Genomic DNA, 26067 nt, shown 5'->3' on the forward strand with positions numbered 1-26067 from the left:
CAGAGTGAATGTTTCCAGCTGGAAACATGTGTCTCCGCTAACACTATCAAAGAAAAGATGAACATTGTGTTCTTACAGAGCTTCCCAATAGTCTATATAAAGTATATGGTGTTACTGTGAATAGATGCTTGATAAATACAAAATATTAATTCAGCATCATATTCCCAAATTCGGGTTTGGAAACATATGCATAATTTCCCCCACATTCTGCTCTATTAGAATTAACCACAACTGTAAGTTATGTAGATGTAGAAACTGTGCGTTCACAGTTCCCCCCCATCTAAAGCAGAATTAGGACCTTCAAATTATCTCCACTGTAAACATAGCCATTGTCGAGCCGCTGATGAGCTAATCCTCACTGTGCTGAAACCAGCAGTCTGTTTGGCTCTGTTCAAGTGTTTGGATAAGCCCAGAGGCTTCACTCTCTGAAAGTGGTTATGATACAACAGTTGAACACAAAAGCATGAATCACGGGTAGGTGGAGAATTCCTTTATGGTTTGTTCTTGAAGATTTTTTTTTCCATGAAAAGAAGTATGCAGGAAAAGCCCCCCCATCTCTGCAAAGAAAATATTCTACGTGACCACTGGCAACTAAACACCACAGAACATTCGCAGTCAGTAGTGTAGTGCAGGTATATACGCAGGTCTATGGGGTATAGTGTCCTTCAAGGCAATTTTATCCTAGGACAGCGAAAGCATCACACGCCTTTCTCTGCGTCGGATTGGTGAGTGATGATAAGAAGTCAGAGTAAGCCAATCAGAGGCTGAGTAGGGGTGGGTCATGTCTGTGTTTGTCTTCCTGGTAAAAAGAAAATCCCCTGCTCTTTACCTGACCTCCTGATTTACCAAACTCATTACAAAAACGCAACTAAATTTTAATATGTGTGATAAAAACGATTTAGAGTGAAGACGTCAACCATGGTGAGAACTTTTTAATGGCACAACCTTTTAAATTATGATGTAAACAAGTTACTTATTCAATAATATTTGTAATATTTGCAAACTTTAATATTTACACAATAATATTTCCAAATTGCCCCATAACTAATAATGTTAATTTTATTATGGTGGCACACTCTGCCCTACACTGATCAAATCAACTGATCCATGTGATAGTTTGCAAAATAAACTACTGGCCCATAGGCGACTGAGTTGCCTCAAAATGCATCATCATGTACTTACATCACCCTGAAGTATGTAGGCCAGTAGTGATGCAGAATCTGCATCAGAAATTAAGTGACAATTTGACCATTTCTGGGGGAACTAAATATGTAAGAGTAGTTTTACATGTCACTGTTTATAACCCACAACGTTTATCCTTTGGTGGATGGGCATACAAAAAAAAAAAAGAAGAAGAGTATAGCCACTTCTCCAAGCACCACTACACCACTGACCGCAGTATCACACATACTTACTGAATCCCTGTCCGTAGCACTGGCAGTGATGAGCAGCAGTGAGTGGATTTGTCGGCTCTTTACTGTTTGTGCATTCACAACATGGCGACTTTGCGTTTCTGTTGCATGACTTACAAACACCCCTGTTGAGATCAAATGAAGTAATGGATTAGAGTTTAATGCATGTGTCTGCTTACGTCCTTGTGTCGGGTAAAAAAAATGAATAAGGTTGTATGCCTGCAGCTAAGGAGCACCTCAAAATGTCTCACACTGTCTCTGCCAAAAATCAGTGTCTTTAAAAGCATAAATTTGACTGCGATGAAGAAAGCAGGCAGTAACATTTTTTGGCAAATTCATCTCAAATTTATTATAAAGACTCCAGAAAGCTGATGCATTTACTAGTCAGTCAAGTCCCTAAAAAACAAGTTTGTTGTTGGGATGTGATCTGCCTGTGTATGCTCATAAAGTCTCATTTTAACCTCTCGCTGTTTCTGTTTGGACCCACCAGAGAAAAACACCCACTGCAGCATGAAAGTTCATGAACTGCAGTTGGCGAACCTTTTCCCCGCAGGATCTTTTTTTACATTTTTTTTTACCAAGGGCCATTTTTAGAAGTGTGTGGGAGAGACATGGATACCATAGTTCAATGTGTAAATGCTCCATCAATTGCTAGTGCCACCCTGAATAAAAAACTCTGGTTAGTTTTTTGTACTCTGATATTGTTAACTTGAGGCTGAGATGCAGCACCTCTTCCAGGGCAGGGGAAACCCCACTGAGAGGTTAAAAAAAGCCAACCACTGATTCAGTCTAAATCCTGCCTGGCAGATTGCGTCTGGCATCACACGCAGCTTTTCAGCAGAGGTGGAGTCACCTTCAACAAGGCACTTTTTCAATGGCTGGAAAATGATGTGTAGTCAGTGGCAGGGCTGTCGGGACCGTGCTGATAGAATTTGTGTTTATGGCAGCACGGGGACGCAGGGTGTGGGGATTGAAGGAGGCATGCCTTCTTCACCTCCCTCAGGTGGGAGGCCCATCTGCTGAGGCTTCACTTCTGCAAACTCCCAAGAAGTTCTAATTAAGACCTACTTCGCACAAGTGATCACAGTGTGATGATGACACAAGAAGTGGGCCAGAGGTGCAGTGCAGGAGACAATTATTAGGTGCAATATCTGATTAGCTGCAGAGATAATAGTTTTGTTCTACTGGGTCTAAGATGATGCAAAGGAGTTCAAGGAGTCAGATAATCCTTCATCAACCGCTTGTACTTACTGGAAAAAAGGCTTTTGGCTCTAAATTTAGACTTTTTTTTTCATTCCCAAGTGTAGTGCTGCTTTAATGTATTCTTAACTGCTGTGCCACTTTTTGTTAAGGATGACATCTTGTGATTACTAAAACATGGAGGCTCTGTGAATCATTTTTATAAAGGCTTCAGATGAGCCTTTAAAGTTGACCTCGTTCACACACAGACTGTATCCTGCCCTTTGTTTCTTTGCTTATCTTTGCCCCACTGGCACACGGGTTGCGGAACTGCTCTGCATAATAGCCTGCACAGCACTCGACTGCTTTGATCTTCTGTGGGGGGAGAGCAGAATCATCAGCTACTGGGCGTTGCTGGTCTTTTTCAAGATGCTTGACATGATGCAAGCATTAAGTACATGTATGGGATACGTTTCCGATTCTAGGAGATAAAGTTATGCCTGTAGTCAACCAAAGAAAATATTCCCATTAATTGGTTATGGGTAAAAAGAAAATCTTCACAGTTTCTACAGATCATTTAAATATGCAACAGTGCACGAAGTGAATTAATTATAAATAAATATATAGAATTTGCTGCATATTAATGTGAACTTTATTAGTAAACCTAACATACTGAAATATGCCACTTCTGAGAGAGATGATGGATGATCCTAACGCAGACAAGTTAGCTCACTGGTTTTTTATGTATGACTAATGTTGGCTCTTGAGCTGTGATATGCAAATTGCTGCTTGCTCAGTTCTGTTAATCAGTTAGTCTGAGCCGTCTCCTTTAGATTGGGTTGAGTTATGAAACAATTCTGTTCTAATCAGCACTTTACTCCATACCAATACAACACTGGTGATTGTCTGACCAAATTCTCATTGGTAGGACAAGAGCATAACAAACAATTCAACCAGTCCAATGGGAAACTGCAGCCCTAGAACCAATAGTGACTACAATTTTATCCTCCAGTCCTAAACACGATGAGAATATTAATAACTTGAGGGCGCTCTGAAGTCAGTGGATGGCTGATAAAAGAAAAGGCCATACACATCTGACAATAAATACCATCTCTGAAGGAAGACAAGGGTTGCAATCTATACCACCAACCACCAAGCCTGACATTCTGCACTTAAGTCATGTGATTATACCTGAGTCAGTTTTTATTATTAATTAGATTATTTTTGTATTTTTTGTACATATTGTTTCCTTGCTCACTCCACCGAAAAAATATGTTTTATTAGATGTGAGATCATATTAAAGCTGAGATTCTGAGATGATAAATCATCCGTTTACAGACTCTGCGACTGCTGTGATATCATTATTTTTCATGTGTTAGTAAAATTAATATCTTGGGTAGACCAAAAAAGCAATCAGAAACCGTCACTTTGACAAACATCTTGAACTATTTTCTGACATTTTATGGAACAAAAAGGATAAATCCAAGATGTAGCTGCAGCTGCAGCAGATTAATCTACAGTGAAAATAATAATAGATGCAAGCATATAATATTCAACATAGCACAAAGTATTCATCAGTAACAGTTATGTTACATTGGTGCTTCATATTCAGCTGCTATTGCCTGATCGACTGCCCTGAATATACAGTAGATCTATAGTGAATGATGCAGTGAGACATGTGTGATCCTCTATGAATTAGCATTTGCACATATAAAGATTAGTCAGCTTTGCATCAGATCACTGATGACTACATACATACACATGATGTGAGTCATAGTAACTGAGTTAATACACAGAGAATCCTGTTTTGCTTTATTAGTAGAAAATGATACTGGACACAGAAAACAGTGTTGATGCTAAACCTTGACTAAGATTAAGAATAAGTCCTTTGTCATCATGTTATTATTAGGGTTGGTCTTTTATTTTCATTTTTTTTCCCGATACCAGTGCTAAATTTATACTTTTAAAACGGTACCAGTGCCAATGGTGCCAGAACGATACTTTTTTCATAAAAAAGCACAAAACGTCAGTCGACAAAGTTAATATTTAACATATCAAGTGTGAACAGTTTAATGTATACTTTAAACTGGGCGGCTGTGGCTGAGTGGTAGAGCGGTCGTCCTCCAACCAGAAGGTCCCACCTGCATGCCGAAGTGTCCTTGGGCAAGATGCTGAACCCCGAATTGCCCCTTATAGAACAAAAAAAGTGCTGCCAATTAATGCACTGTATGAATGTGTGTGTGAATGGCAAACTGTAATGTAAAGTGCTTTGAGTGGTCATCAAGACTAGAAAAGCTCTATATAAATACAAACCATTTAAATAAACAACTATGAATAATAATACAAAATGACATAACAAAATCACATGCTAAAAAGGCTAACCTATTTACAATAATTTAACACTTAATAACAGTTTCAGCGCTTAATACAACAAAATATTCAAGCTCCAAACTCGTCATCGATCGTGTCCCCGATGCCGGGGCCAGGGACGTCCACACTCCCAGCTGATGTGCTTGCCATGGGGTCACACAACGCAGGGCAACTATTTCAGGTCATAGATCAGGCACGGCAATGAGGCACCGGAATTGGAGTCGTGGTCGTGTAGGAACTAGTGCCCATAACCCAAGTCATTTTCATAACAGCTTGGTTTTAACACCTAACCAGGTCTTATTCAAACCAATTCACGCTCTGTTTGGCATTTTCTGCTTACTTGATTCACATTATCAGAGCTGGGAGTGTTTGAACCCGTAAATCCCACATACTGCACAGTATAGACGGCCTTTTGCTATCACGAAGCAATATAGCAGAGGAGCTGGGTGGGTGGTTGGTTGGGGGGGGCTGGGTAATTATTTCATTAAGAGCGCCTTTGTCATTGTGCTGCGGGGAAGAAGAACCCTCAGCTGCTGGTCTGGCTGAATTCACACATCATGAAAGAGTGGAAGAGTTTGGAATCGGGCAACACTTCAACAGCAGTAGAGCTCTTCACATGTCAACAATGTGACATGTGAGGTGTAGACAAAATCTCTCTCATGCAAAGCGACCTGAATCTTCAAGGCAGAAGTATGAACGGCCTTTTTTTTCATTAATCCGCTAACTCTCTGCTCAAGCATTTGATTCAGGACTATGCTGAGAGTCTTTTCACACACTTCAAAGGCTACTTTTCATTTTGGTCTTTTGATGGCTTTATGTTGGTTATGTGAGGTTTCCAATTTCAAGGGCAGGTAAATGGTATTAAGTACTGTATGCAATGGATTACTCAGTCATTTTCCCCCCTGTTTGCACAGAAGCACAGCGTGGGTTTTGAAGAGGAAAGTGACAGGGAAGCAGAAAAAAATGTCCACTTGTTTGCAGCATTAGCGAGACGGACAGCGTGTGCTCGAACCACCAACAAACACTCCAGGTCTAAATATTATATTAAAAGTTTAGTTTTAAAAGTTTTTATCCCCGTGTGCAAGCCTGCACTTTTTGGACAGCCCTTCTTTGGCCATAGGCATGTTGTTAACATTGTTGCAGAATGTTGTCCATTATGACTAACACTGAAATGCAATTTAGCTGTATAAATCAGAGCTTGAGTCATATGCCAATGATATTTTAATAAAGCGGGGGACCCTAATTATGTACTGCAGACTGCGTTTCTCAACCGTGAAGTTCATGTGTTTAATTTGGAGTGCCTGTCAAGGAGTAATCCTAACCCCCCTGACAGTGGCATTTGTAGGAAGCTGCAGAATAAGTTGGAAGTAGATTTACTGAATATAGTACAGCTTAAACTGGCACTGAAGAGAGAGAGAGAGAAGTCAAGCTTGGTGAACCCTCCTCCAGCGCTTTTTCGTATTTGGACTGAGAAGTATAATCCAAATATATTGCTCCGAAATATCACATCTTACACATACTGTTACATCACTAGGTCTCTGTTGAAACTCTAGTTTGATGAAGGGCAGCAGAAACATACAGTACATTGCACACACACACACACACACACACACACAAACATGCAAGCACGCACACATTTGGTGATATGGAACACATAAGGAACAACCGTGTAGATGTAGCCAGTGTTGTGGATTTACCTAGTCCGTCACTGGTGAACATGTCACATATTCTGCATCATGGAGCTGTGTCTGTGTTCTTTCTCTCTTTTATTCTTTCTTCTTCTCTCCACCTTTCCTTTTCTTCACGACTACAACTATCCATTTTACTGGGAAACTTGTCTAAAAGTTTATCTGAAAGGAGGCGGGACGATTGCTATGTGCATCACTAAGAGCAGAATTGTTTGCCACTATCCTTGATTGAACACTACATTAACTTCCTTTCATTGTGGACAGCCAAACCAAAACCTTATCCCAAACCTTAACTAACCTTAACCAGAAACTCAGAAATGACGTTTTGCCTCATTAGGGCCAAGCCCTGGTCCCCATGAGGTGCACTGGTCCTGACAAGGTCAGTGTTAATGTTAACAAAAATAAGTACACACATACACAACCACACACACGTACAGTTCCAAGTATTCTACTGAACACTGTACAGTCTGTCATTGTCTTGGAAGAAATGCATGTGTGTGTGTGTGTGTGTGTGTGTGTGTAATTACATGCTGGACACTACAGGAGTGTATATGCGTGTGATGCATTGAGATTTCGGCTTGTGTCTGTGAGCAGAAGCCCTGGCTGCCTCTTTCATCTGCTGTCTGTCAACTGCAGGTTAAAAACATCACTCAGGCTCGTCTTAACCTGACCTTCACACCGAGTCCTCCAGGCCAACAGAGATGCTAATTAGCGGTTCCCTCCTCAACCTCACAAACTAATTGTACGTTTGGATCTGGAATGGCATTGGCATACTGAGATCTGGGACTTGAATATAGCCCCTTGGATCACTGAATCCATATATACTGCATATAAATTAGCTTAAAGTCAACTTTAACGTTGTCCAGTTCTCCAATGAACATACGCACAGGAATATTCCCTCCTCCACAACATTTTCACCATGAATATCCATCAGCCTGGATTCACTGTAGGGGTGAATGTACAATCACGATGCTTTGTGTTGATAGAAATGTGAGGTGGGGGTTGTTGGAGCTCAGCATCAGGGGACGTCGGAATCTCCACTAACGGGATTTCTTGCCATATTGTTAGGGCTTAACTATATTCCGAAGTTAGTAATGATGGTATGATGCAGCATGTGCTCATAAAATAGGACACCAGACACACATTCCCACCAGAAAGCAATCTCCTATGCTGTGAATACTGCACTTTATCTGCCATCTGTGCCATATATTTCCAAATTATATTTTCATTATGTGGGATGTCAACGTGAATTACAGAGAGAGTTTTTACATTATGAAACTACAAATCTCAGGGAATATTATTGGCAGTCCATTTTATCCACCCCATGTGCTGGAAATGCATCACGTTTCTTTGTGTTTGTTAAAGTACCAAGACCAAGAGAGTACTTTACAATGAAGACTGGACCATCCAAGTGTAAATGTTTTACATGCCCTTTGCTGACTTATTTAAAATGAATTTTAGAAACAATGCAATAACTGCTTATTAATAATTTACAGATATGTGTATTTGATTGTATTTTGAACAAACATTTGATAATTCATGATTAAGACTAAAGAGAAAATAGTTGAGCTACTTATTTTAACATTATTCAAAACAGGCTAACAGATAAAAACTGTAGCGTCTTATTTTACTGGCCCCAGACTTAGAGGAAATCTGGACTGACAGCTAGCGACATGCAGGCAAGGGAGCACTGTGTAGCCAAGATATAAAACATTGGACTGTGGACTGACAGAGTGGGGACCACAGTGAGCATATTGCTCAGGTCAGAGCTCATGGCACAACATGGTGTCGAGGAACTGGAAATGTGAACCTTATATAAAGTTGCTCTTATCACTACTTGTTACTGGCTGGCTTACGCCCCAACAATGCATATATGATAGAACACATGTTAGCATGTTACCAATTACCGCCATCAGTTAAATACTCTTCTAAAACCACTCTGCACACAGACGTTACTGTGGGCATGACGAGGATCACTGAGACAGTCTACGCCAAAACATACTCGCTTCACCTCACATCCCACAACAATCTTAAACAGTACAAAATGACAAATTGTAAATTTAATTTACATTAGTTTAACAACCAGTTTCAGAATATAAGGGTTTTGCAGTACCTGTAGATTGATTATATGTTTATTACTCTCTAGCTTGTAGCAATGTCTATATATAAAGATGGACGACGCATCCATACATCCTCCCCCTGTGAAAAAATGGAACCAAAATATACTGAATATGTGCACCGCCATTTTTGCGCCGGTAACATTGTTTGAAGCCAGAGTTTGTGGGGTAATGGTCACAGAGTGGAGCTGCGATATCGAGGTCCTGTCAATACATCTGCCCAACCAACTAATCAATCAATATCAGTTTTCAGAGTTCAGCATCTTGCCCAAGGACACTTCGGCATGGGCTGGGTTTCGAGCCAACAACCTTCTGGTTGGAGGACAACTGCTCTACCTCTACCCTCAGCCACAGTCATTTGTGGGCAGCTAAATTCTATCATTATTGGATCCACAGCAGGGATACTAAGTGGTTGTTTCTATTAAGCCAAAAATTAACTTCTTTCTTTCTGCTTTATCAAGAGTTTAGGCTTTAGACTATAAATCATTTAATTACTTACTTCATACTTAAATTACATGATTGATAAAGTAATTAAATAATAAACAATGCATTTTTCACAGTTATAATTAAATGGGTTGATATGTTAAACATTATAAATTGCAACCCGGTGGTTTTTGGATACAGCAATCTACTGGCTGAATCATGTCAGGGACTGGATGTTCGATGTCCTCTTTTAATGGGTGCACAGTTAAGGTTCCTTTACTCCTCAACTTGTTGGGTTTTACTCTGGATTGACTATCAGCTAATTAACACCATATTGTGTAAATGCTGCACTACATCAGTAACAATATATTACAATTAAGGTGCAAGCTGAACAAATAAACCACAATAGTAAATGTTATCATCCTCCAGACATAGTTTGAACATGAAAACAGATTTAAAAATTGTGTTGTTGTGAACAGAGGAATGGAAAAAGCTTACACCATACAGTACATGGTGAAGAACATTTAAAACTGATGATGTTTGGCTTGAAGAGTGAACCAGAAGCTGTTATATTTGCAAACTGGTGCCGAGCCGGCCAACAGCTCTAATGATTTTGGAAACATTCCTCATCCTTTAAGGGTGAGCTACTTGAGAGCTTTGATCCTGATTGTGACACTAAAGAATACGTTGGTGCAGCAGTAAAAAACTCCCATAAAACCAGTTACATCACTGCTTACTAGGCAAAAAGTGAAGTGTCACTTTTTTATTTGGAATTCTGTAGCACCAAATATTATTTTTATGATGTGTGCAAGAGAGGAAAAGTGACACGTTTTTACATACATAAACCCAGTTTTAGGAAGTCAGCTTTATTAATACTTTTAATGACTTGACTATCGACTATGGTCATCACAATTTTATCTTTTTCCCACCTTCGAATCATATGATTCATGATGAGTAACAAACACGTCTCTTATCAGATGTTGAAATAATGTGTCTGGGGAGTTCAAATTGAATTACCTCAAGTGTGCTGATAGGGGCCGTTCCAGGATCGCAGGTTGTGGCCCTAACACTCACAAGACAAATTATTACCCACATTTTAACTGTCAATAATGCACCGACCTTGAAGATGCTCTTTCATGACCACATTAGTCACCATTTACCTTTGTACATTTTTTCTCAGTTAGTACCATAAAAATGTAAGTGTGCAGACGAAAATTGCATCAAGAAGTAGGGCTGTCGCTCTTTAAGAAGAATTGAGTTTGAATTCATTACGATGCAACCCACAAATCCTAAAGTGTGTTATAGGACTAGAGTCTGCCACTTCACTGAGGTGACAAGTCAACATTTCTGTCAGGCAGTCATTTTATGAACTCTGCAAAGAGCCATAGCTTTATCTTTATTCCTACATCAAACCCCAAATCCCAGGTTTGGTTTGGCAGAGCCATTATAATTCATCAGATTACTTGTGTTTACTCGGCATAGTGTAGTCCCTGAAACTCAAATAGATTTGCAAGTGACTTATGAATAGAATACGTTTTGTCTTGTCAACTGTTAATACATTATAGCTAGATGATATTTAAGAGACTTGTAAAAACATAACTTGGTAATTATACGATCGATAGACATTGCGATGTTGCCTCTGACAGTCGATGAACCCATTCACACTTTCCCATCTATCATCACCTCTGTGATGCTGCTAAAATGAGTCCTCGGTGTGGGCTTAAATTGGCCAAGGACAGCAGAGATGAAAGATAGCCCATAATGAGCTTTCTTCCTTAAGAATCAATGTGTAGCTTTGTACCCGAAGGTTGTCTTTAAAATCACTCTACTTCAGGTTCCTGGCCTGAACAGCCAACCTATCTATCACTTATCCATCGTTTTAAAGAGAAGAAGTGAGGTTCGCATTGTAACAAAGGGCATTTCGGGAAACACTCTGTTAGAGAATAATTCAATGCCATCGATGTATGGGTGAAGATTTCTTGCATAAACCTGTCATGCTGTGTCTTCTGCTGGCTTAGCGTGTTACCTTCCTGATCATTGCACGGCATAATCTAATTGCCCTTTGGGAATCAGATGACTTTGTGTCTGCGGGAGATAATACACAATATGATGATCAGCTAAACCAGGTCTGACCTTGTGTGTCAGTGTAATCATCTGTGGATTGATATGAATCTGTAACATCAAGGATAAGTCCTTACTGCTTTTGACAGCAGAGAGCAAAGAGTGCAAATCCATAATCTTTCCCATGTTTTACAACATTTACTTTGTGTCTGACCTTTATACTGTAATTTGAAAGGCACTCTGCAAAGATAATTATCATCGAAGCTCAATTAAGTAGGAGTCTAAGAAGTTGTGGAGTACAACTTTGCCGACAGTGCAAATGGACGGTGAATGCAGATGTGAATCTTTACAATGGGCCCTTAACTTGAAGGTGGGGGATGAAGGGAACTTGATTTGTATTGTTTGAACATGTGTACTGTGTTTGAATCTAAAACGGTTTCTCTCATTTACTCTCTCTTTCCTCTACAGTCCGTCTGCTTTGAGGCCAGGCAGCTGTGTGGGGCACCGGGTGTGGATCCTGCTGGCGATGACCCACCTCACCCTGGACTTCTCAGTGTGTAGCCCCCTTAACCAGGGTCCGGGGATCAAACTCACGCCCAAATCGGTGCCTCGCTCAAGGCCTCGCTTGCAGCCCCTCTGGGACACACCCAATAAGCTTCACTGGAGAACAGTGAGCCCGTTGGCCCACCGGCTCTTCAACCCTATCCCTCCACCCAAAGACAACAGGGCAGGGATAGGGCCAAAAGTCAAGGGTCAACAGCATCGGAAACCGACACATAAAGGAAAAGCAGCGTGTAAGGATTGCCAGTTGAGATACTCTCAAATGCAGACAGGTGGTCTTTCAGCTGTTATAGCAGAAGCTCCAGCAGCTTTATCCAGTGGGAACAGAGGAGACACAATGAGGTTGTTACTTAGAGCCAGAAGGCAGCTGAAATGGGACAGCTTTGACAAGTCTCAGGAGGGCCGGACTACCACGGTGGCCGGATTTATCGACTGGGGACCCACAGGTACAGATAGCATAGATGGCGATGAAAAACCGGGGCCGAATGTAACGCTGTTCGCCAGGGCCTCATCTACCACAGTGACCACAACCACTAGTGCGACAACCGAGCCCTCCCAAAGGACGGTCACTGGAGTTACCACACACAAGCCCAAAGGGCCAGACCCCACCAAGACCCCAATCAGCTCGGGGACTGTCAAACCATCAAAGCCATATGGGGACACACCAGGTAAGACATTGAAATCAGCTGCAAAGCTGATCACTCAGTGTGAATTTCATTGTTCATATAAATGAGCTACAGAAATCCTTGTTTTATTCACCTTTGGTGCATTTCCCCCCCCAGGCGCCATGTGCAAACTCACCCTGTGTCTTTGATACAAAACAGATACAGGGCTGTCAAGATGTTCCCTCAAAGTCAACAGTGTTTGGTTGCCTTAGGTTGGTTAGTTGCCCAACAGTGCTTAAGGTTTAGTTCTGCATGTTGTCATTTTGACTAAGCAATAGTTAAATTCATCTATAAGCATATATTTAATAAACAATAAAACCAATAAGAAACCTGCATGGAACAGAAAGAAACACTATGGATTAAAAGTGGTGTCTCAAGTTTTGGGTATCTACATAAACAGAAGTTTCTAAGGCTATTCTTACATTAGATATATACAAGAATAAATCTAATAATTTTAACAAATTCATAAATTGGCCTTACATCTCTGTATGCCAACAGCCCAGATGGACCCGAGGAGTAATGTATGAAAGCTCAAAACAAACTGACTGGATTAGAAATGTGACATCTATTCAAGTATGTTGTGTAGGTGTGTATGTAGTCAGAAAGCTCAGGACAGTCTAGATATAAGAAGAGACCTTAATGCTGAACAAGATAAAATCAGATAAAATGCACACCAGTTGCATAGATGCAGAATTCTCAGCCACCACCATCACCACAGAGGCCCATGGTTTAATGGTCTGTAGTCGTATATCTATAGTCTGCGTGATTCAACAAACACAGTTGGTGTGTGTTCACAAATTATCATTATAAATGATAATTATCATTATAAATGATAATTTGTGAGGCAAAGAGACACATCATGTGTCGTGGAGGTGGCAGAACACACATTATTTCCATATCGGGGTAAAATGCTAAGATCAGATCAAATTTAAGACTACTACTACTATTAATTTTATAATAATATGTTTTCTGGTACCTGTTCCCTATAATAATATTCCTGAACTAACCATTTTACCTTTTGACTACAATGAATGACTTTGAGTAATATGATTTTGCAACTTATCCTCGACCATACTGTAGCCTTAAATACTGTATGTGGGCATATGTGATTTTTATGGACTGTCCCTCTGTGCTGTGGACATACTGAGCCAGGATATTAGATTTACCATTTCATTAAGTCCATGTGGGACGTGGCTTTTTAAATGGGCCATACAGGTAGTCATAAAACATAAGTCATGTTTAACAACTTCTGAACAAGCGCTATGCTAATTGAGCCGTTCCCATTTGGTGCATTAATATAAATGTCATAAAATTAGGCAGCCAACAGTGAGGGTGATCAGAAGTCCTTGGCCACTTCCTATTCAATTACATTAAAATGTATTTTTTTAAAGCACAGAGGAATGGGAGGAAGTATGTAGAGCAGACGTCCAGAACAAAATATATATTTTAACTCAATTAGCCGAAGTCACAAGACATTTAATTTGTGCAGTTTTTAATCATTTCACTTAATTATTCTGGCTTTGTGGATCTGTAGAGAGTGACTGTAGTTGGTGGTCCTAAATGCAAAATATTTTTTCAGAAATGTGTGATACCATAATGCTACTATTCAGTTAAAAATACAAGCACTAGGCCCTGGATTGGTGCCTAAAGCAAACAAGGATCTGTTTGTTGATCTCAGCGTGTTTAGTGTCTCTCTATTTAAAGAATGCAGAGAGAAAGGTAAAAAAAAGTAGGTTTTAATATTCGTCATATACATACAGTATGTTTAAGTGAGACAATATGAAGTGTACGTATTGAATGTGGAATGTAATAGCAGAGACCAGCTGTGAGTCAACATCATAGCTTGATATTGTATCCGGGAGGAAATCAGTCGCCGCTCCTCAGCTGATGATGGGAAAATACAAGTCAGATTGTTCCGACTCGATGCACATTGTTGTATCAATAATATGAGCAGACTGTGTCCCATTAGAATCACTTTCAAAAGCTTTTTCCAACTTTGCTTTGCCCTGTGTCTGCCTCATACTGACCCCAAGGCAAGATATAATTACCAGAGCGAGGGGGGCACATCATTGGATTGCTGATGAAATGAAGCTATTAGTGAAGGAGAGGTACTTCACTTTGTCTCTGTCTCTTACTTTCTTTTCTCCTGCTTTGTCTTTGAGCGTTTTTTTGATACATTGCATTCAACTTTTGTCTGATTAATGCAAACTCAGATTAGGAAAAACAAATGCAAATGCCTTAAACTGATTATTGTAATCAAGGTAATTCAGAGCTCACATAATTATACGCACCTACATTCAGTTAAAATAGGCCTTCTGTTTGATCACCTCTATCACTTAAGAATAGATTGCATGCACAAGTAATTGCTGGGATCTGGGAACATGACTGCATCAGGGTTTGAGCAACAAGCATTCATGGTCCTTTCGGATAAAACACAACAGCACTGCGAAGTCCCATTCTTTTCAATGGCATGTGCTGCACTAGGACCACATTGACGCTCAGGAAGCTCTCTTGCGCACCATGGTCAAAGGTCATTGATAAACACTGACTGCTGCTGCCGGGCATGTAATACTCAATGAAGGAAAAGCTGATATTGTGCGTGAGAGTGCAGCATGGGCCACATTTTTATGTCCGAACCTGTGCGAGCCCAAGAGGAAACTAACCGAGCCCGGTCCAAACCTGACAGGATTCCTGTTTTATGTGTCTGAACCTAATCCGAAACCCAATGCACTTTAAATAAGCTGCATTGACTTTGTGTTATTCTGTCCCACACACATGGTTATCGCTGGTTTTCCCTGACTACAGACATGTGCAGTGTAAAAAAAAATCAGCACAGCCAACTTGACTGACCCGACCTAGATAACATTCTGTCTGAACCCGCCCTGGCCCAATGGGCTCAGGTCGAATATCTACACTCTAGTGTCTCTCAGAGTTCACTGAGTTCCACTAGTTAACATGACACGTACGCATTTTTACAAATCATTTCAAATCAAGTAGCCACGTCAGGTGTGATTTAACAGTCAGGTAGCTTGTTGTAGGTAGGGAAAATATATAAGCCAAAAAACAGAAAACTATTTTACGGCCAGCATAGTGCAGACCAAGAGGGTCTTCAATGCTTGTTGGCAGCATTTGCATTTTTTTAATAACCTATTGTCATTCTGACGCACCCACAAAGAAAATGAAGTGTTAACTGGATCAAAGAGAAATATTTAGTACCATTGTATCCTCATGACATCACTGTAGAGTGTTAGTTTCCCAAAGAGCTGCACATAAAACTGTTTAAAGTAAACTTCCTTTTAAAGAGCACAATGTTAAATGTAGTGGCCAAATGAGTTGACTTCCAAATTCTATAATATATTCATAACAAAATATGTCAGTGCTTAACTCAAAGGTGGAGCCTTTGGCACTGCTCAAAGTGTATTTTGTACCAGACCACCAGGTTAGTGCTCATGCAGTGTCAGGATAATAGAGACATATTACACAGAAAAATGCACAACTGATTTCAGGTGAATGATGTAAGATCTGTTTACAATTTGAGCATTCGCATACAAGCCGGGGAGATTGCAAATCATGCAACTCCATGAAAGCCAGAGTGATCTGTGCCACCGTGACCTGGGGCACTTTCAGTAGCAATGTTATTAAACTCAGGGTTCGGGTTAGTATCCTTGTCTCCTTAAACCTTTCCCTCGGTTTCTCTCATTCAGTGTGAGCTGAGACTAAACCTCTGGGGGAAATGAACCCAGTCACACTAACATCCACAGCACTCACAGCTAATTGTGATCTCAAAGCACTGATGCAGAAATGACAGTTGGCTCATGTCTGTATTAAATACAGAGCTGAGACCAAGATTTATTATTGTTTTCTTTTTTCGTTTTACTGTGGATTCAGTTAATTGGGGAAAATAGCTTGTCTCTAAAATGTCAAAAAAATGTCAAGTTACCAAAGCCCAAATTTATGTGCTGACAGCGTTTAATCAGCTGGATCAGCAAATGACAAAAAGTTGAATTTGTATCAGATAAATTACAGAAGCAATTATCAGCTAATAAAATATTTGTGCTGTTTGTGTCATTCATCCTTTTGCTTGTTTTCTTTAACTCCTTATCCTGTGAGCACTGTTCCAATATGGGGTCATAGATAAAGATCCTGTGTTTCCTTATAGAATGAAAATATATATGTTTTTAGAAAAGAATACTCATTATTTTTACATGGGTCAGAAACTGTATCTTTCAATGTCAGCCCTGCAGTAACGATGAGGTTACAGTATGTGCATTCACCCCTTGCAATAAATGGGCTGTGTAAATTAATTCACTATGATTCATGAATACTGTAGGCAACCAGCACAAATACAGGCCATTAGTGTACTTTGTCTCAGGCCTGTGTGGCATGTGTGTATCATGACCGTAATCGACTCATGCCGTGTGTGTGTGTGTGGGTGTGTGTGCGCGCGTTCATCACTGTCAATGCAAGGATGCAAGTGGATTTTTGTGTAAGGCGGCAGAGAGGAAGAGAGGACCACAGGGAATGATTCCGAAAGTTCTGTCTAACATGGAAGAAGATAGAGAACAGTATCCAGAATCTTCAAGGTTCCAGCTCTACTGTGATCCTCAAATATTGTTAATACACAAAGTCATGATGCGTCTTTGACAGCCTGTTGCGCCGGTTTCAACGTGAAGATAGAAAGGAAACGAGGAAACGCGAGCTTCAGAGCACAGTGGAAAAGCTGTCGAAGTGTCCTGCCTCCTAAAATGAAACGTCTCCTCACATTAAGCCAGCTGTTGCCTCTGCAGCGTACACATTCTCACTCACACTTTGGACCAGCAGCAAGAATTTGATCATTTTGAGCCTCCCTTAAAAAATTACCTGCTTTTTACCAGCTCGGCCCAATACAACAGATACATCAGTCATGACCATCAGTACTGCTGTGATTCAGGGCTTTCAATCACTCACTAATTTATTCACTTTTCCTTTGCACACAGAAGATATAATAGTTTTTCTCTGGCAGTAATGATGGCTGATGGAAGTTATTTGACACTGACCACGTATTAACTTACACATAAAAGGTCAAAAGGACGAAGTGATGATCAAGCTTAGATAGAAAGATTGTCTCCCTAAATAAATGTGGGTTGCGGCCATCCAGCGTGTAGAAATGAGCCATTGACTTTAAACAGTGTTCTCATGGCTGTCTTTGGCTTGGCCTGTTTGTTTTTCTTGTACTGTGACATTTTGCCGACCATTTTGTCTCGGTTGGAAACCCGCTATGTAGTGACACAGAGAGATTCACAGCTTGTCTGTGTTGCACGTGTTGACTGAGGGCTATGTGTCTTAACTCCCACTCGCTGTTTGCAGTGATAGCGATGGACAACAAAAGGAACAATTCTTTCGGCTACTGTGGAAAATCTCCTCTCACAGTATAAAGACCGTCGCATATAGCAGGTTGAAAGGCCTTTAGCAAATACCCTATACATATTTTCTAACATGGATCTTTTTGCTCTATACACATGCATAGCTTTCCATTAGTTAGTGTACACACATACTGTAGGTCTCAGTTCAAGTTTAATGGCTTTCAACCTGAAGTGGCTCTATTTTTCTGGCAATCATAGAAAAACTATTAATCTGAATTACGTACATTTTTGTGGAGGTGTATGACCTCAAGTGTTCAAAATGTTTGGTTCATGATGAACCTGTTGCAGGACAAATACAAATATTGCGAGCTGCCACAGTCTAGATTATTATTGGGGGAAAAACTTTCAAACCAAATTTGACATGGTGAAATCGGGCCTTAGTCTTAGTGGAGGACTGCACCTTCAGAGCGCCCCTCTAGTTTTAATGTGTAATATCCTGTTAAGTGAGTTTGCCACCAGTTTATTCTACATCCTCAACATCAGAATTGATCTTGTGCATATCCCAGTCAGTTTGGATACACGTTTGTCTGGATGCTGCAGCTCTGAGCGGACAACTCCTGTTGATCCTGTTCTCACAACGCTCTGACCGTCATACAGGAGCTCTCAGATGGCGGGCGGGAGGGAGGGACGGGTGGTGGTTATAGCTGTGATGCCTCCAGATGCTCGCTGATTGTTCCCGGTGATTGTGCTGCTAGTAACTGTGACCCCCCTCTACTCCACACAGATGGAGCTGTCAGCTCCATTAAGGATATGAGATGATTAAAACTGCAGTCAGCAAAGCCACAACTGATAACTTGGGTCTTGCTTGACGGTCTGTGAATCGCAGGTTTAAACGTTGCAGGTTAGTTCGGAGTAAGCGAAAAGGTACCCAGTGTTTCTTAAAGACGCATTGAAGCCTTAATAACTGTCGTCATGAAACAGACACAAGAGTTAGGAGTTTGGAATAAAAGTTAACATGCAATTCACCTGGAGTGGAGGGTTAAATGAATGGAGTAAATAAGTAAGTCAATATCCACCGTAGAGCAGAGTGAGCGCATGTAAAATGTATGTTAAGTGTCTCAGAAATCTATTTTTAAAGAAGCGAACATTGTGTTGCATCATATTGACCTGCAGTAGACCTGTAGAGGCGTAATGCAGCCTCTTCAACAGTGAGAGACGCACATAGAGACAGAGAGAAACCACTTTTCCCAACGGTTACCATGGCAATCCAATAAATGTGCCATTACTCTCTGTATTGACTCTCAATAAAGTGGGTAAAAATGAATCTCCTTTTCTAGAGCGTTAAATCTGGGCTTAAATGCTGATGCCTGGTGACAGGCGTGCAGAGTCAAAGCCCCTTTCCCTGATTTACAGAAAACCCAGCCAAGAGGAGATGAAGGGGCCAGACTGAACAGATGCTGTTTCAATTTCTGTTTCTCCGCTGCTCAGCTCTTTCTTCATGGCTTGACACATCTGCCCAAAGGAAGTGCAGATGTTGACTGAGGCACTATTTTGGATACAGGAGATTGTTCTGTCAGTCTGAAGTGATGGGCTGCATTTTAATATGACCCTCTTAAAAATATTCATTTATTTCAGCTTTTGAGACATTATCCCCTTTTTTTGTAATGTGTTACTTGATAGGGAACATAGAAAAAGATATAGTATGGAGACGAGACTCAGACTCAGACTCAGAAACATTGCAGGCAGTCAGTGTGCTGTAGAGCCTGTTCACAAGAATTCAACTGAGCTTTTGTCTGGTGAGAAGAAAAAAAACCTTCCTGTCACCAACATGACAGTGCACAGATTTCAGGATGGTTGATTGAAGCCGCCTCAGCAGCGATGCCATCTTACACCCACCTGAAAATTGCAGTGATTTTCATTTGTCTGTTAACAGGATGAGCTGTTCTTACACAGGCAGGCACACAGGACAAGCATATCAGGGTTAGTCCAAATTGATGAGTTTGGTGCAAATTCAATGCCTTTTCCACTTTGGTTTGTTTCTTATTACCCAGAGAAAAATCCTCTTGTAACGATGACACACAGACTGGGTAGAAAGAGCAATACACAGAGCAATACACACACACCATTGCGAGTCAGTCTCAGCTGTCAATCATAATGGGTTACCTGTTTTTATGGAATTATATAATGTTACTATTAAAATAACTAATTAAAACCAAACACATTGTAAAAATCAACACCTACTTCAGTGCAATAAGAACTACCTAATATGACAGAAACCATCTTTGAAGTAAGTTTATTTGATGTGTGCTTTGACTTTTTTTAGGTCCACGTCCCATCTGCTAACATGGAGATTTTTATTCATTACCCATACTCCAGCCAGCCACCAGGTGGCAATCGAGATGCTTAGTCTTCACTTTTGGGAGCCGTCATTTCGTCCATCTTTTTATACAGTCTATGGTTAGAGATGTCTGGGGCAGGAAGGTAGGAGCTGCTACTACCACTACACACACTGCTGCAGTAGTTGGGTTGGATCGAGGTTAGATCATTATCCCACCACAAACAAACCACAGTTTCTTTGAAAGTGGACCGAGACCACCTCCTCTCAAGGGTCTCATTGCGGTAGTTTTTCTCAGTGTCAAAATATTAAAACGTGCAGGTGTGGAAACATCCTATGGGTCGCCATCATTGAAGCTGTACACTCGGGCTACCTCCTCTTTTCTTTGGCCATTCTGGCGTTTGCTGTCCAGCATTACGGAGCGATGCCTTTGACATTGAAAGGCATGTCGAGAAATTGTTTCTGATCCCTCCCTCCTCAACTTTCCCCCCTCTCTCTCCCTCTGTCCAGCTCTTGTCTCACCCTCGCCCAGCACCCTCTTCTTCCATAAGTGTTTTAGATTGCTTGGTTACTCAGTGGAAATCAGCCCAGATTGACACCCTGACACCAGCGTTAATTGCCAATTCCAAACTATCAGCAGCCTTTGATGGAAGTCTTCCCTCAACCTGGCCTGCTCAGGTGTCTGCTTGTGGGAGAGGCTGTCTCGGATTGGTCATGCAGCGTATTAGGGTGCATTGAATACTCCTGTACAGATGTGCTGTGTGGCGTGTGGGAGTCGAGTGGCTCAACCTTTGTAAGCTGTAACTCTGTTGCACTAATGAGGGGCCTTTCCCACATTTGTCAGGAGCTTTTAAGCCAACGCTAAATGGGTGTAGGCACCATTAGCCCTAAATGTGCTTCACACTGCATGCAGACGGTCCGGCGTACACACACACACACACACACACACACACACACACACACACACACACACACACACACACACACACACACAAAAGACTCTTAAGCTATTGACAATAACTCATGTATACATGCATAAAATAAGTATTGTCATATTGTGCATTTTTCAGAGCACAAACTGCCTGTGCTTCGGATAGTGTCATATAATTCACCAGGTAAATTGCAACTACTCATTCAGGAATTCAGCAAAGTCACAAACTGTATAGACAAACTATAAATGATTGCAGTGTCAAGGATGGATTGTCTATTAAATGTTACTGTATAACAGGCCAGAACAAAATGTACTCATTTGTTACTTGAACATGCCACATGTGGCCTCAAGTACATCATTTTTATAGTAGTAGTTTTAATTGCAGGATGATGCCTGTCATGACAACTAAAATATTGTCAAACTTCATAAGTGTGTTGACAGATATTGCTTCAGTTTTATCACGGGGGTGTTTCGTGTTTCGTGCAGCCAGTATGTATTCAGGCAGGGTGAGAAAATACATTAGTGCACCCTGAGCAATAGTATTTATTCGTGTGACATGTCACAGTAGACAAAGCACAGGTGTAAATAATAAAATGAATGATGGCTGAATTCCATTTAGCCGCTTCAGGGTCCCCGGTATCGTGTAATGGCTTACTGGGACACTTGGATATAACATCTGTCATTAATTTGGACAATTTAAAACGTCTGCTGTTAAAAAAAAAAGTTCAGTTGTCTCTAATTCAAAGCATTAAAATGCTCCTCATCACAATAACAACAACAAATTCACATGTTGTTGGTTTACTGGAAGTGCTCTGTATGGAAATAAGAGCTCAAGCTGTTGATGATACTGCAGGTTAGTAATTGCCGCTCGTAAAAGCTCCCACCATAAGACTGGTTGATGACTCACGTCAGAAGTTTTGTTAGTTTCAGCTCAAAAATGTTGAGGTTTCCACATAAAATACCTTCACAAATAGGAGAATGAACCAGGTACAGGAATAAACACAGCAACAATTTAATACATTTCATAAGCACTGTACTAATTTCCGCATGACAGCTCAGGAAATGTGTTGAGCTCATTTGTGACTGTAGTTATGAAGGCTCAGGTTTGAGCTCACAGCAGTACTAATCGATTTGTCTTCTTTGCCACTTGGGGGCAGCGGAACAAACTGTAAATACAATGTTGACATTTTATCACCGCATTAAGTCATTAGGGTGAACGTGTTAGTAAAATGTACACATCCAACCACTCAAATTCAATATTCATGCTTCTTTTAGTAACGTTTTGGTGTCCGTCAACTCTCGAACTACTAAATTCTCCACCACACTCACCAGCTACTCTTTAACTTCGTGTGCCTGCTGTTTGAGCAGGTTGTGTACACTGGGATTATCAGAGCTTTTTCACTGGAAACACCTGCCCGCTGTTTCTGGAAACATATTACATTAACCAGAACGCCACTCAATAGAGGACATACCTCCTCCAAGGCCCGACAGTCTCCTCATGAAACCACATTTAAACTCCCTAGATCCAGAGCTTTATTTGGTTCTGCACCAAATAACACACACTTATAATTATCAGTCTCCTAAACATGGCAGATTTTTCATAAAGATCAATGAATTGATCCATGGCCAAAAATGTTGAAAAAATATATAAAAAACTATCTTGCAATGTTAGAGAAAGTGATAAAAATGATCTGGATCCACCTCCTGTTCCAAATTTGCACCAACATTTGATGGGTTCTGTCCTGTTTTGTGGTAATCCATGGATTAGTTTTTGTGTAATCCTGCTTGCAAACAAACGGAAAGGGGTGGAGACATAACCACCTTGGTGGAATTAATTATTCTTTTTTTAGGCAATATTTATGACAATACCAAGATAATTTGATGTGACGGCGGTAAAAACATACTGAAGAGTTTTTAAGGTGCTACAAACCAAATATTACCAGTCAAAATCATTTATTAAATGCATGGCAAGTTTTCGTGTCTAAATTAGGAATCTTTTAGTACAAGTAGGTATCTAGGGGAGATTTAATCTAACTGCTATGCTTTTCTTTGACATGTTCATCAAACTGTCATGGCGGAGAAGGTGAAAAATCTCATTTATTCCCTGCTGGGAGCGCTGATGTGGTCTCTAATCCTGCTGCCATAGAGGTCATGAGTGAGCTGTCCCTACTCTCTGCAGCCCTTTCTGTCACTCCCTTTTTATCTGTCCCTTTCTCTCTCTCTCTCTCTCTATCTATCTCTCATCCTCCTTTTGTTTGGCAGGGATTTGACCAAACAAAACCGAACTGGGTATCTCTAAAGCAAGGTGACTGCCAAAGGTGATTTTTCAACCTGGCTGCCAGGACACAATGAGTTTTAGATGGACAGGCCAAATTCTCCTCCCTCCAACTGGCAGTTGTGGATGAAAATAGCACTGGCCTCTTGCACTCAGATTTGTCACCGATGTCATTATCTGCTCTATTATCCTCGCACCCTTAAATGTAATGCCCTGAAAATGAGGTTATAATAGACTTAATGTTGGTGTTTTTGTTTCAGGGCCTCACTTTCTCTGGTTCATTTGTTTCATTAAAGAACTGCACTTGGAATGGATGCACACTTTTGGCTCCAAATGGCAGAATGAAATAACTCTTAAAGCGCAATTTAGACTTAAATACCCTTAAAACTTGGGACGTAGCATCAGTAAAGAGCCAGTTGGATTCCTCTGGTATAAAATTACACACTGGCAAGGCCGCTGAACATATGTTCTGTGTTCACTGACAATACATTCACCAGTCGGTGGAAATTTGATGTTTAAATGAATTGTAATTTACGCTGGTCTCTTTTGCATGGACAGAGGAGACGTGTCTGCAAGCGGCACGGACGGAACACAAACTAATGCAGCCTCATAATGTGATGTAATCAGTTGTGGTGTGGAGGACAAAGTGCAGCTCTGGGTTTTAAACCTACTGACTGTGGAATTGCCCCCTTTCACTTTGACACTAACTTAAAATGAAACGATTCTCAGCAGAGACTTCAGCTATTGATCAAGGTCAGGGGCGAGCTCTATTATGCCTGAACTCAGACAGATGTTAACTTCTAACCGAACTTAACAGCCTTGATGTCGGCCAGAGACAGGCAGAGCGGCCGACAGAGGGCTGAGAGGGGATAGGAGGGAAATGCAAATGACTCCCCGGATAAGTTAATGTGCCTTTGCCGTGGCAACAGACTCTGGAGAGGTAAGGCTTCCCTGAGACGGCATTAATCCAAGGCTGACCTGGCCTGTCTTCAGCGAGGCCCTGCCCACAGAAGTTTATTATAAAAGTGGAGGCTGTCCAGGCAGCAGGGAGGCTGAGGAGAGACCATGTGCTTTTCCAAAATGACTGAGCGGCACTTCCTTTTAAGCATTCCTGAAGACAAATTGGCTTGGATCAGCAGTTAGGCAGCTGGCTGATGGAGAGGTGAGATGTATAAGGCCCACGTGGGCATTTTCTTTTCTTTTTCCCTGCTGCGGCACGTCACCTGCTGCAGTGTGTCATTGTGTCCTAGTCCCTCTCACGCTCTATCACTCACCCACACCCACACACGCGCACGCGCACGCACACGCACACACACACACAGCACACTAACCATTCAGTACAGTGCAATAGATTTGCACTAATCCTCACTTTAGACGTGTACAGCACAGTTTTGTTTGTGGATTACTCGTCTCTGGCAAAAGTGAGAGATCAGCACACAGGGGAGTCTTCAGAGTTTAAATAAGAACAATGCTTTTGTACTTTAGTCATGCAGAACAAAGGGAGCGGGCAGAGAACAGTTGGTCCACATTCATATCTGTAAGCTGGTAAGATACAGTGCACAGGTAAAACACTGCATTCAAAGAAAATTCACAACTTTGTTCTGTCTTGAAATCTCAGTATAACTAAGTAAGACTTTAACTTCGACACCTGGAAGATTTTACATTTTGGTTACATGCATGTTTACATTGGTTTGACTGGTGCAGAGATGGGTGGGTTTAAAAATCCCTAAATTAAACAACAATTGATGAAATGCACCAAACCCTCCGAGAGTTTATACACAGGGTTTATAAAATATTGTGGATCTGATCGTTTTTTTTCAACCAGTGTCTCTGCTGTGCATCATGATTGGGTTCCTATAATGATTTTCTAAGAGTAGACACACAAATGCAAGGTGAGAAGTTCAGGCCCTGTTGACTGTTTGCTGTTTTTCAGATATTTAGTTTAAAGGCAGATCATTGTATTACCAACAAAATAATGAATGGAATAAGCCTTCCCAGGAAGTAAAAGGGCACGTTACCTTAAGCCACATTGTTACATTTTTTTCTATATTCACAATGAATGAATGAATGTGTCATGGGAGATGGGGCTGCTTTAAGTTTGAAGTCAAATATTTGCGTCTTTATTTTGGTATAGAAAGAGTCTTTCTAAATCTAAAGTATGGATAAATACTGACAGTGTCTTAAATCAGTTTAACATCTCTTTTTGTCTCTTTTTTCCCTCCTTAAACATTAAGAACAACATTATATAAAAAGAATGTGCCCAATGAAAATAGTTGCATTGCTTGTATGTGTTCTCATTCCTCTATCCTGCATTTACATGCCTTACCTCCCACTCAAACTCAGAATCATCTCTCAATAAAACATTTTATGTGACGCACCACATTAGATAATTTGCTGGCATTTGACATTGAAATAAAAGCCTTCGGTAAAACTCGATATAGATTATACAGGTTATAAAAAAGATAGCTCCTCTTGTGTGAGGCTGCTGGCGGAGGAGTCATTTGGGAGGACAATAGGGAAGGTATATAATATGCTATTTTAGCAGTTAAATAGGAAAATATATATCATATGTAAAAATGATATACTATATTAATTTTGGTGAAGTTCCCTCTTGTAATGACAAGAATGATAGCTTCTAAGTACTTTGAGAAAAGTTGGACATGAATTTAGTCATCAATTACAGTTGGCTGTACTGTAATGGAATAATT

General features: G+C 40.7%; 1 protein-coding gene across 1 annotated transcript in view; it reads left to right on the top strand.

The window, feature by feature from the left end:
- Positions 1–26067, top strand: part of ajap1 (adherens junctions associated protein 1) — a 48343-nt gene that overhangs the window by 12764 nt on the left and 9512 nt on the right. Inside the window, exon 2 of the mRNA XM_034590646.1 lies at positions 11719–12479. Coding sequence (XP_034446537.1) covers positions 11719–12479 — 761 coding nt within the window. The remainder of the gene's footprint in view (positions 1–11718; positions 12480–26067) is intronic.

Source organism: Hippoglossus hippoglossus, chromosome 7 (genome assembly GCF_009819705.1).
Source record: "Hippoglossus hippoglossus isolate fHipHip1 chromosome 7, fHipHip1.pri, whole genome shotgun sequence".
Lineage (NCBI taxonomy): Eukaryota > Metazoa > Chordata > Actinopteri > Pleuronectiformes > Pleuronectidae > Hippoglossus > Hippoglossus hippoglossus.